The sequence below is a fragment of the Camelus dromedarius genome, chromosome 2 (genome assembly GCF_036321535.1).
Source record: "Camelus dromedarius isolate mCamDro1 chromosome 2, mCamDro1.pat, whole genome shotgun sequence".
In the NCBI taxonomy this organism is placed as follows: Eukaryota; Metazoa; Chordata; class Mammalia; order Artiodactyla; family Camelidae; genus Camelus; species Camelus dromedarius.
The window spans coordinates 48,050,878-48,063,586 of record NC_087437.1 but is presented as its reverse complement, the minus strand read 5'-3'; the positions used below and the strand labels follow the sequence as shown (position 1 = coordinate 48,063,586).

At 39.7% G+C, this 12,709-nt stretch overlaps 1 protein-coding gene across 13 annotated transcripts in view; it reads left to right on the top strand.

Annotated features, from left to right (window-relative positions):
• Nucleotides 1-12,709, top strand: part of PEX5L (peroxisomal biogenesis factor 5 like) — a 375,321-nt gene that overhangs the window by 303,538 nt on the left and 59,074 nt on the right. For all 13 annotated transcript variants that reach the window (XM_064493048.1, XM_031451698.2, XM_031451661.2 and 10 more), the window contains one exon: nt 6,759-6,854. In XM_064493048.1, coding sequence (XP_064349118.1) covers nt 6,759-6,854 — 96 coding nt within the window. The remainder of the gene's footprint in view (nt 1-6,758; nt 6,855-12,709) is intronic.

Genomic DNA, 12,709 nt, shown 5'->3' with positions numbered 1-12,709 from the left:
AGGATATGTCTTTTCTCTCAAGCTAATGTAAATTATTTTAGTTCAACCAGTGAGGAGCTATTTACAAGCCTTGCTTAAAAATCATATTTCAGAATCACAAAGAGAATGAAAGTTTACAATAGGAAGAAATCTCATGTTAGCTTGTTTTCTTTGCAAGATGGGGAAAAAGAAAAACATAAACAAGTCTCCTTCAAATAGTATTTTGAATACACTAATCAGAGTGGCAGAAGATTATAATAAATTATATAATCTCTGTAGATTTAAGAATAAATTTTCTTGACATTATGCAAACTGTGTACTTAGTATTCCCTGGAGTTAATTGTTTAAAGAAATCACGCAATCTGAAAAATTAGAAAACATTTGAAGAACTGAGGAAAAACACAGAAGGTAATGATATAAAATTAGCTTTTTCAGTGAGATAGTGGTGAGGCAAAAGAAAAAGAATCCACTTTCTGCTGGAGAGTGATGGTTCAAGCATTTCTTTTTCAAGTCTGGACACTGTAGGGACAGTGCCAACACAGGCTCTTCCCAACCTAGGCTGGACTTCAGGAGTCAATTCATCAGCCAGGCTCCCCAGATACCAAGGCACAATCATGTAACTCTCTGATGTGGCTAACTTTGGCACAGCAAATGCTTCCTTGTGCATAGTCATAATTCCATCCAGTTGGCAGTACCCCAAACCAGAACAATTTAAACTTTAAGATAAAAGTGCAAATGTGTTTTCTAAATTTCTAAAGGAGTAATATAAAAGTAATGTAAATGTAAATGTAATGTAAAAAATGAGTAAGGTAAATGCATGTTGATAGTAATATGAGACACTTCTAATATATTATTTGAAATGTTTACGGTAATCTTGGCAATTAATATTATCTGCATTTCTCAGACGAGAAATGCATTTTAGAAGACAGCTAATTTTCTCAAGATGACGCAGCTAAGATGGAGAGGAGGAGCCAGCCCTCAAACCACACCCATCAGCTTCTAAAGCCCTTGTTCTTCATCACACATCGCCTCCCATCAGCCACATTGAGTTTATCCACCTGAGAGAACTCACAAACCATCCATTTCCCTTCTCACTGCAAGCCCTGATTATTGCTTAAGTTTATACGGTTAATATGAGTTAAGCGATATTCAAGGCTATCACTTTCTTCCGGAAACTGCAAGATGAATTAGGGTTGTCATCTGATCTGAGGCCATACACACGTTTGTGCCTCTCCTCCCAAATTCATTCTCAACCTCTTACTCTTAGAAATCCTGATGGCTTCCGTTTCATTCCATTTCAGTTCAACAAATGAGGTTGAATGTCCACTGTCCATCAAGCCACAAGTGAGGCAGTGGAAAAGCTAGAAAGATGAGATAAGATTATAGGAGGTATGAAGACCTTTATGTCTAATAGAAACAATTAGATAGGACACTATAAATATCACTTTGCTGTTTGGAAGACAGTACAGGAGCCACATCAACATCCCTTTTCCCCTCCTGGCCATTCATGTGAGCCACCAGTGAGGAAGGAAACAAGGGAAGATGGAAGGAAGGAAGGAACAAAGCAAAGAAGGCAGAGAGAAGGCAAAAAGGAAGGAAAGAAATCTGAAGATCACTTCAGCATAGTAGGAAATCTGCACATTCTAGGTACTCAACAAATACTTCTTAAAATGAAAAAAAATAAAGATGCTAACAAAAAGAAGAAATAAAACGTCAAGTTAAAAAAATTGAAAGTAAAGGCTAATGGTTAATTAAAGGGAAGAAAAAATGAAAGGACAAAATTTTATCATTTTGAAGCTAGTTTTGAAAATAATTTTTAGTTATGCATGATAATAGACTGTCCATCTTTTTTAAAAATTAGCCCTGATTCGCCTTGATGTTTCATAACAGAATTTCATAGTTGGGTGGAGATGAGAACCACGTGCTGCCTGCCTTTGCACAAAGTTCTAGGAATTTGCTCTTGCTCGAGGTGCAGGCTTTTTGTGTGCTTTCAGTGATAAATGTCTGTTGACTGATTAAGAAAAAATATCCTGACCATCTCAATAAAGCAAATGTTTAAACGATCTACACTAGCGTAAAAGTCCAGCTAGTCTCCATCAACCACTAAACAAAAGCACTCCAACCACAGATTTTTTAATGAATTTCCAAAGTACATTTGATAAGCACTAACCAGAAAAATGATCATAACAAAGCCAGTTTTATTGAGCACTTACTCTGTACTGAGCATTTCGTGTGTGTGTTTATATGAACTATTGCGCTCAGTTCTTCTGTGGACTCTATGAGTGACTATGCCCTTTGCAAATGAAACTACTGAGGGTTATTGAGATTAAGTAATTTGTCCAGGGTCACCAGGTAGTGGTTAGTGGTAAAACAGGATTTAGCCCCATGCAGTCTGACTTCAGAGATTAAGCCTTTAATGACTGTTGTGTAAGGTCTGCTAGTTGTTATATTTTTCTTTTCTAGGTTAAGCAGATCCCTTTTCTCCTTCAGTTTCTTTTGGAAAGATGCTGAGCTTTTTAAAAATGTGTTTTGGTGGAACACCTCTAGCAATAATGTAAAGGCAATTGTACGAGAAGCTATGAATGACTGATACAGAGGTTAGCCAACAAAATTATGCCAGGACAACCACAAACACAGTAATGTGCAAATCATAATTTTGATCACAATCATAATTTTGAATAAAGAGAGGAAACATTATTTTTAGAATTATTTCATGCTTTTTTCTTTCCCTTCACCTAATTCCGATCATCCAGTGCAATCAACAGCTGGAGGAATTAAATGCTTTCTTCTCTTGAGAGTGTAATTCCCTAAAATCCAATTAGCTTAAACCAATTAAAGTGCTGTTTTTAAAGCCAAGGCACTTCCAGGAAGTTGCTGTTAACTGCGGAGCATTTTTAAAAATCATACAAAGAAGAAAAGAAATGCCTACGTCAGAATATATTTGTGAGCTCCAGAGTTCCACCCACGTGCCCACAATGGCAGTATCAGAAGTTCCCAGGGCGTGTTTTGTCCCTAGACAGCGGTGTCAGGGTCACCTGGAAACTTGTTAGAAATGATGATTCCACGACCCCACCCCACACCTACTGACTCAGAAACCCAGGGGGTGGATCCTGCAGATTGTGCTTGAGCAAGACCTCCAGGTGATTCCAATGTGAACGAAAGCTTGAGACCTGCCGGGACAGCCATTGTGCCACCAAAATAGCTGCAACTCAAGTTTACGGGTGTAATTGTCTGGCTTATCATTCCTCTAGTTAAATACTAAGAAATGTCTGCAGTTTACAAGCATTACTTATTTGTTTTCCCGTATTACAGTTTTGCCTGTAAAGAAATTGGATGTAAAAAAAAAATGTTACTTGAAAGGAAGGCTGCTCTTTACTATGTGCTGTAATCTGTATTTCGTTCTCAGTCCTACATCAGCACGCTGGGCACACTGCTGAGTTGCTAAAAAGTTTCAGAACCTTTAGATGTATACTGCTCTCAGCTTGAAAACTGCCTCTGTTTACATTCAGTATCTGCTTATATTTTATAACTTTTATTTTATGCTTCCTTGGGCAAAGTAAATAGCTTTAAAATGTGAGCTCAATAAGATTTGAATTAGTAATAACATAAGGCTTTTCTAACAATGTAGAAAATAGCACTTACCTAAATAGTAATTGTGCTATCAAAATAAAATTTCATTTTCACAGTGAGATTCTATTTACACTTGCAGTTTTAAGTAGTAAAGAGAATACGAACTAGTCGACTCCTGAGAGAGAGATTTCCCCTTCTTCCTGATATATGGTGACTTTTGCATCCTGTGATTCATAATCCACTTGGGTCGTGAAACATTAATGAAAGGAAGCCAGTGACAGTAATGGAGTCCTGTTAGGTCAGGCTTCACAGGAAAGACATCGTATTTCACTGCTGAAAAGTGCCTCTAATAAATGAAAGTGGCTTGGGACAAAAATATTAGTGCATTCTTTCTTCTCCTAATGTCATTCATGACGTTATTATATAAGTGCACGAAGTATATTTCTTACCACATGTCCACATTTTTAAAATGTATTTGTTTGCTTATTTCATTAATGAAGGAACCAGCAGGAAGGCAAAAGCAAAGGATTAAGGAACAGAGATTTATGTAGCCAGTTGGGAAAGAAATGCCAAAATAAGTTTACCAGGTTAGATACAAAATTAACTTTCAACAAGACAATAAAGTCATATTATTTTTGAGGTTAGCTTCTCTACCAGGCTGTAACACCCTAACAAGCTATAAATTCTAAAAGGTTATAAATCGTCTGCACCTTTATATTTGTTGATCAAAAATAGTCACCCAAGAGTGTCAGATGAGGATGGCAGTAGGCTGAATGGGGGCTCCCCAGAAGACATGTTCACATCCTAACTTCTGGGACCCATGATGATCAATCTTGCTTATGTTTTTGGAGATTCCCTCCCCCTCCCTGTCTTAATTGTCTGGATTAGAAAAAGTTCCATTACCTACCCCCCAAAACCAGGGCTTGCTGGCACAGAACTCTGCCACTCCAGGCACAGGCAGAAAGACAAATCCCGCTCAATCTCCTCTAAACCCTCCTTAGCCTCTGGACTGGTCAGAAGACCTTGACTGAGGACACAGAGCTTCCTTCTGGGAGTTGGGGAGAGAAATGCCTTTAATTCATTCACTCATATATTCCCAGCAGCATTATTTGCAACAAATATTTACTGATTATTTATGGAGCACCTGTTCTTTGCAGGAGATACCAGGGATATGGCAGGGAATACATCAAGGAGGACAAAACGTAAATTAATGTTCCAATAGATTAACCTTTCACATTCATTAAAGCAAAATACAGTCTGACTATTGTTTATGCTCAAAAGTTTTCCTAATAATTACTTCATTATTATTTTCAGTCCACAGTATTCTTGAAGGCTTCTTGGCTGACTCCCTCAACCATGCATGAACCTCCAAGGGACAGCTTTTCTCTATTTTGCATCTTCTATAATGTTCAGTTGAGCACAGCCTCCTGTGAGAGGCACTATAGGGCAGTGGTTATGAGCACGGCCCCAAAGCACCAGCCCTGCCACTTACTAGCTGAGAGACATGGGGCAAGTTAATTAATCTCTCTGTGCCTCAATGTCATGGAGTTTATGGTAATACCTACCTCAGGTTGTTGAAAAGGCATGAATTATAGTAAGTAAAGGGCTTGGAGCAGCATCTGGCATGTAGTGAGCCCTGGTTTTACTCCTGTGTAATCATAAAAGGTCGGGGGGAGGGGTTCCTCTTTAGGACCAGTGATGGTGGAGAAAGACTGAGAAACGGCTGAGCAGCATAGATGGTAAGTGCTGGGTGACGAGCCATGTTTTGCTGTAGAACAGTGATTTTCAAACATGACTGCTTTTCAAAATCGCCACAGGAGCTTTTCAAACATTTAATGCCCAGGGACCCCAGCTTCATAGATTGTATCATTGGTCTGGGTTGGGACCCAGGCCTGTTCGAGTAATTCCTGTAGAAGCGGAGGTTGAATATCCCTGCATAACATCAATCTGCCACATCGGCTAAGGAGCCACCCTGCCCCCGCAGTGAAAGGGGCAGGGAGACTTCGCTGCAAGCCTCTCCCCTCCTCCTCCCCAAGGCCTGGCCTCAGCGTCCTTGGGCATACATCTCTTGTCAGGCCCTGGGCTCTGTCTGGGCCACTGCAGAAGTTACCACACAAAAACCCTACCCATGTGGATCCCACAGCAGAGCAAGATAGACAAGAAAACAAGCAATTAGGTGGCGAAAAATCAGAAACACGGGGATAATTCTCATGAGGAGAATTCTGATCAAAGTACAGTATATACTTACTAGGAAATACTGGGGAAAGACTGAGGTAGAGCTACATGAATGAAATGTGGAGACTGAAGGATACATTGTTGAGTAGAAAAAAGTAAGCCACAGAATAGCATACCAGTTGTGTTTAAAAAGAATTTTTGAAACACATTGCAATATTCTATCTAAGGGTGTGTAAATATATGTTACTTCAAAGAAAAAAAGGTCTAGCATTACACTTTCTTCATGATTAATTTTTTTCAAAAAGAATGTATTCATTGTGGAATTAAAAAGTAATAATTTTCTTTTAATTTCAGCAAACCCCTTATGGGGGATCTTCTGGAAATATTTGCATTTAGCCAAGTTCTGTATCATATTACCTGTTAATTGTGAAAAAGCAGTTGGTGTTACCAGACGAGATTTTACCTAAGTGATTTTATTATTTAGCAGAGAGCAGCGTCCTGAGGACACAGGACATGAGGCAGGTGTGTGCCAAAAGAGGGGAGGCCAAGGAAAGGGAATTCAGCAGGATGCCCTGCTGTGTTTCTAAGAAGAAAGACCTGGCAGCTGCCGTCCATCTCTGCAGCTTTCACAGTTTCACATGAGGCTAGTCCTCCTAACAAGCTGAAAGCTCAGATAGCTTTTATGCCCAGCCCGCTAACGGAGATTCTCCTTCCTAGCTGCATATTAGCATCACATGGGGAGACTTAACTAAAATAGCAACGCCCAGAACGAAGACCAATGAGAAGTAAGATCTTTGGGAGGTTGAGCCTAGGCGTTGGTTTTAATAGGACCAGAGCTGAGCGCCACTGTTCCGGGACTTGTACACGTTTTGGCGTCTTTCCCGTTTGGGCAACGTCATGCTTGCAAAGTAGTACAAAAATGACATCAGTTGCAGGTTCTTAAACTCTAGGGGACTATGGGAAAAGGAAAAATATTTGCATTTTTGTATTACGTGATTCCAAAACTATAACACCACGTGTTTGGTTTATTTCAGGCTCGACTGACCAAGGAACAGCGCTGGGGAAGCGCTTTGCTTTCCAGAAACCACTCCTTAGAAGAGGAATTTGAAAGGGCAAAAGCAGCAGTGGAGGTAACTTGTTTGTTTTTGTGTTTCATGTTTCTGAGAGTGGAATTCAGAAAAACTCAGACTTCAGCAGGATACTATGAAATGGGTCTTGCTTTTTAGACATGAAATAACCATAACTGTGATTGTTAGGATGAAACCTGTTACTAGAAAACTTTTGACTTCCCACAGGAGTGACTAATAGGTGTTATCTTTTATGCCAATTCTGTGGTAGCTGAGCAGCGGCTGTCTGGAGTCTTGGGTCAGAAAGAACTCTGAGCCTTGTCTGGGTTCCGTGATGAACCTGTGCTCTGTATTTGCTGTGCTTCTGTGAGGCCAAGGTTCATGCCTGATGTTTTTATCTCTGTGGCATCTAGCACAATGTCTGAAATCTAGAAGGTCTTGATGCGCCTGAAGTATTATACATTTTCCTAAGTGGGTGGGGAAAACGGCAGGGCTGAGATAGTCTAAGCAATTGGATAGTTTATCTCAACTTGAGCCATAGTTTTTTACTGTTAGGAGTGTCCAAAACAGTAACAATGTTGATAAGTCAAATGAAATACTTAATTTGAATATTAACGTCCTTATTTAGGCTTCTACTGAGAGAGAGAGAAAGAAAGGAAAAAGGAAAGCCAAAAAAACAGCATCCTTTGCTGTTTGTATCCCTTTGCTTCCTGGTTAGAATCACAGAATGTGTCACAGACGCCCTCTGATTCTCACCGGAGCTTTGCTAGTTTGCTATTTGAGAGTGGAGCTTTTCCCCAAACCCAAGTATGAACTTGTCGGAACCTCCATTTTTATTACTGATACGAAATCTTGAAAATTGAAAGTATTTCTGTAATAGGGTTCATTTATATGTCTTAAGACTAGAATTTGGATGAATTATTGTACTGTGGGCAATCTTTCAGTAACTCCATACTTGAAGTACAATTAAATCATATTTGCAATTAAAAGTATTCTTTATATTCTAGGAAATAATTCCAGCCAAATTTCTTATCATTCAGAAACCCAATAACACTTTTATCTCATCACAATGCAACCCACCCAAATTTCTTCTAATTTTAACTTTTTGTTTGTTTAAAAAGTAGTTAATGCACATTTAGGGTTCTTGAATGTGATCAACTGATTTGATTGAGACCAGCTGAGTTCAATCAAATTATTCAACTGCATGGAGCCTGCAGCTCAGTTTATCTTTAAAGTGTAGATATTCCCAGACTTAAGAGCAAATTTAAATTTATCTTTTGAACTCCTACTGTGCGTACACACTGAATTAGCACTAAAAAGAAGAGTATTTAGAACTATAGGATCTTAGGGCAGTAAAGACTTTAGAATTTATCTGGTCCCATTTATAATGAAGAGACAGTGGGTTCACACTCAAAAGACAGTTACAAAGAAATATAGCAACAAGGGAAATTCTCCATCTATCTATCCATATATATTCATAAAATCACTTAATCTTAGTTCTGGTAGAGACCTTAGAAGTCATCTATCTCCACCAGATACGCAAAACAATTTTTTTTTCTTTTCAAACATAATTGACAAGTTATTTATTGAAACACACCTGTTTCTACTTGAACACTTCCAATTAGGGGCAACTCACTTCTTTTCAAGAAAACCTATTTCGGTTTTGGACAATCTTAACTATTAAAAAGCTCTTCCCTGAAATTTGCCCCCTAGCCACTACCAGCTTTGCTTATCCCTGGCTTCGCCCTCCCAGAACAAGGCAGAATGAGTTGAATCTCTTTACATGACACCCATCTCACCCCAGAAAGCCTTTTTTTCTCCTGGCTTCTTGTCTCTCCTGGGAGTTAGGAGACCTGAGTTGTTATTCCAACCTGTCACTAATAACTAAAGAACATCTTATTAACCAACATGAATCTCATTTTCCACACCTCTGTGGTCCCCTCCAGCTACAAAATCCTAAAAGGCTATACGTTTTTTCAGGTAGTCATTCAGCAAACATTACTGGCTGTCTACATGTGCTGGCTGCTGAACTCCGTACTAAAGATAAAGAAATGAGCCAGCTTTGAGTAGCTGTCTAACAATGGCCTGGACCAGATGACCAACTGGACAAATCACTTGCTCCCTCTACTAGTTTCTTAATGTTAAGATGAGGGGCTTGGATTTCTAATATACTAAAAACGCTGTAAGTTTATAGCTTCAGGTAAAGTGAGTGATAAGTAAGAATTTTCAGTAGATCAGAAACTGGTAAGCAAATTTGCTCAGCTAGAAGCCCAGAACTGAGTAGCTTCCTTAAGGAATGAGGAAGGTTGATGCTGACCAGAAGGTGTGAACAGTGTGGAGAAAAAAGGCACAAGGTTGGGGTGAGACTGTATTTCACTAGGCTCATGGTAAATCAGACATACAAAAATGCACACATCTGTGAACTACTTACTTACTTCCCAACATTACTGTTACCCAGGGTATAATCAAAGTCCATAGTAGAAGACATAATAAAGTGCTTCAAAGAGTCTTGGAAATATACCTGCCCCTTGACCCAGCCACCTCTTAGAATTTATCCTAGAGAAATAACCATGAAAGTTTGCAATATTTTATCTGTAGAATTTTTTTTAATAGTGAAAATTTGGAAATAGCCCAAGTGTCCCATAACAGAGAATTAACTAAATTACTATCGCTGTAGTAAAATGCTATGTAACCATTAAAAACTACATAGAAAAATATTTAAGATAATGTAAAAATATCTAGTGATAATTGAAATAGTAGTTTATATGCTGACAGTTTTACAGTATGATCCCAACTTCATAAAATGTTAATAGCATAATACCTAACATGTTTGAGTCCACCCTGTGTGCCAGGCACTACCTCAGGAACATTGCGTGGATTCGCATTTAATCCTCACAGCAGTCCTATGACCAAGATATTATTACTGTTCTCATTCTGCAGATGAGAAAACAGGCTTACGAGATATTGTGTACAGTTATGTGGCATTTTATAAGCGATTAAGATAGACTGAGAAATGAACAACCCTCATTTAGCAGGTTACAAAGCCATGATTTTTCACCCAGACTCAGAGCCCAGATTCTAAATCACTGCACTATAGAAGCATAAAGAGAGTCTGTGCCCAAATGTTAACAGTAGTTATCCCTGAGTGGCTGGATTTAGAGTGATTTTATTTCTTCCATTAGCTTATCTGCATTTTCCAAATGTTCCATCATAAACACGTATTATGTTGGTAATCAAGGGAAAAGTGGTGAGTTACAGACCCTGTAGTGGAATCTAAGATTCTCAAAAGAACTAAAAGTGTCACATTTTTCATCTGAAGACCAATAAAGAATGGCAGTGCAGATTGGCTTCATCAGAGACTGTTCTAAATGCTAGTAAGACCCAGATGGAAACCATGCCTGGAGCAAGCTGAATTTTTCCAGACTCTCCATTTTTATATCCTCTGATTCCAGTTTTCCTTCTATTGCACATTCTATCCCATTCTTAAACCCTGATTTTTTCGGTCATCATTCTGTCTCATGACCTGGCACCTGATCCCCTTTCCAGCTCCTCTGCTCCTCGTCCCCACGTGAGCCCCGGGGGCACTGCCGTGCTCTGTTCATCCTGCACAGCAGCCTCACTGCCCGCTGTCTCCATGCTGGCTTTCCGCTGCGGGGCATACTCTTCCCCTAGATCCTCCTGTGGCAGGTTCCTTCCTGTCATTCAAGTTCTAGCCTGAGTGTCAGAGCCTCAGACACTCAGAGCCGAACCTGACCACCAGTTGCTATCACAGCACCCAGAGTTTTGTTTTCCCCCCTTATATTTATCACTTTGTCTTTTCTTATTTGTTTTCATTTATCTGTTTGTTGTCTGGCTCTCCACTCTCAAATGTAACCTCCGTGAGAAAAGGGATCTTGTCTCTTATTTAACATTGTACCCCAAGATCTAGAACAATGCCTGGTACTTAGTAACTATTGAATAAATATTTTTCAAATTAACAGATAATTGTTAATTGCCTAATGTGAACAACACTTCTATCTATTGTTTCCTATAAAGGGCCATATCGCCTTCTGATGTAATTTAGTGTTTGCATTTTCACAGTTGATGTAAACAATTTCATCTGTGGCGTGCAGGTTTCTGCCAGGGACTGTGCTGAAGTGTCTGTGGCTGGTCTTGGTCTCAGTGTCGGTCAGTGAGATGCATTTATAACAATGCGGGTAACACCAGCCCATCGTGCCATGGAGTAACGTTAGGCATGTTTTATATTTTGCGTGGAACAAACTAGTCAATATTTACACTACGTAATACCCGACAATATGCAATTCAACTAACATTGAGCTCAAATGCCCTAAAATACAATCTTTTCTGCTAGAGGGAAGGCAATGAGCACCACGTGCACACTGATTGCATGTCTTCAGTGACCTGGAAACCTGTTCAGGTGCACAAGCTAACATTGTTCAAGTGCAAGTTGAACGGTTAGATCTAGCAAGGCCTTGTATGGGTGAACCTTTTTGCCTCCATACCTTACATTTTATTGAAAAATCACTGAAAATTCATCTCAGCTTAAAGTATTGTAAATTTTAGGACAAAGAGCCAAATATTTCTATTTTGGGGCTTTAAAAAAAAAAAGCCTCTTTCCTGGAGGGACTTCCTCCATGCCTCCTCCTGGATTTTCTTCCTAGCCCGCAGCCTAAATGCACCATCAGCTACAATGAGTTCCCTGGGAAAGATGCACAGGGAGGCGCAGAAGGGAGAAGCCGGGAGAAGCCCCAGAGGCTCAGTAAGGCCTAGAGAGAACTATGCTGCATCCGCGGAGGCGAGTGGAGGTCACGTGGGCAGTCAGCACACCCACACCCACACATCAGGAAGACCTCTCATCACTGTTAGGGAGGGAGAGAGCCAGGCAGCATCTGGTACTGTGTTTTTTTCTGTTTTGTTTTCGTTTTTTTTTTTTTTTCTTTTCATTAAAGGATATTACAAGATACTGAACATAGTTCCCTATGCAATACAGAAGAAACTTTTAAATCTATTTATATATATATATTGGCTAACATTTGTAAATTTCAAACTACCAAATATTCCCCCCCACCCTTTCCCCAGTAACCATAAGATTGTTTACTCTGTGAGTCTGTTTCTGGTACTGTGTTTAGCTAGTCAGCCTCTCGAGGTGCCTCAGCCTTCAAAATAAACTGCATGTAGCAACAGACTAGTCAGACATGTTTAAGCTCTTTCTGTGGGCCATGCGCTCGGCGAGGGACTAGGAATAGAAAATGAGTAAGACAGCTCTGCCCTTAAAGATCGGGGAGAATGGCAGATATTTGCAGCTCAGGAGATCACCACGTGCAGCTTATCCCATGGTGTCATTATGGATTTACATGTCCATCTCCTGCTAAATTTTGACTTCTTACACGTGGGATCGTGTCTCATCTTGCTAGATGCTCTTAGCACCTTTCAGAGAGGCTGAAGCAGAACAAGGCGCCGCAAACTTCTGCTGGATAAATAAATGAACAAATTAGCAATTTATTCCTCTAATGCATCTATTTTATCTAAGCACCTCTTTCATGCGTGCTTCAGAAATACCAGAACTTGCTGACTAATAGAAGACAAACTTGTGTCCTGTCAAGCCTCACTGAAAGCTGCCTCCTGACTTCCCATTTCTGTGTCCTGTCTCAGGGGACACAGCTCACAAGATAACCCCTCTTCAGACCTGGGGCTAACTTTCCCTCAGTAGCACTGGATGAAAAAACAAAGGCAAATTAGTAATGACTGTTTAAAAACATGGATAATGAAAGAGTTCAATGCTAACTAGTAATTCTTTGGTCTAGATGTGTAAGTGACCTTTATCTCTGTTAAGTTTAACCAAGAAGTGTCATGTTCAAAACAACGTACAACCAAACCCGGCTCTAGTGACATAAACTTAAGAATTCTTTCCATACAGA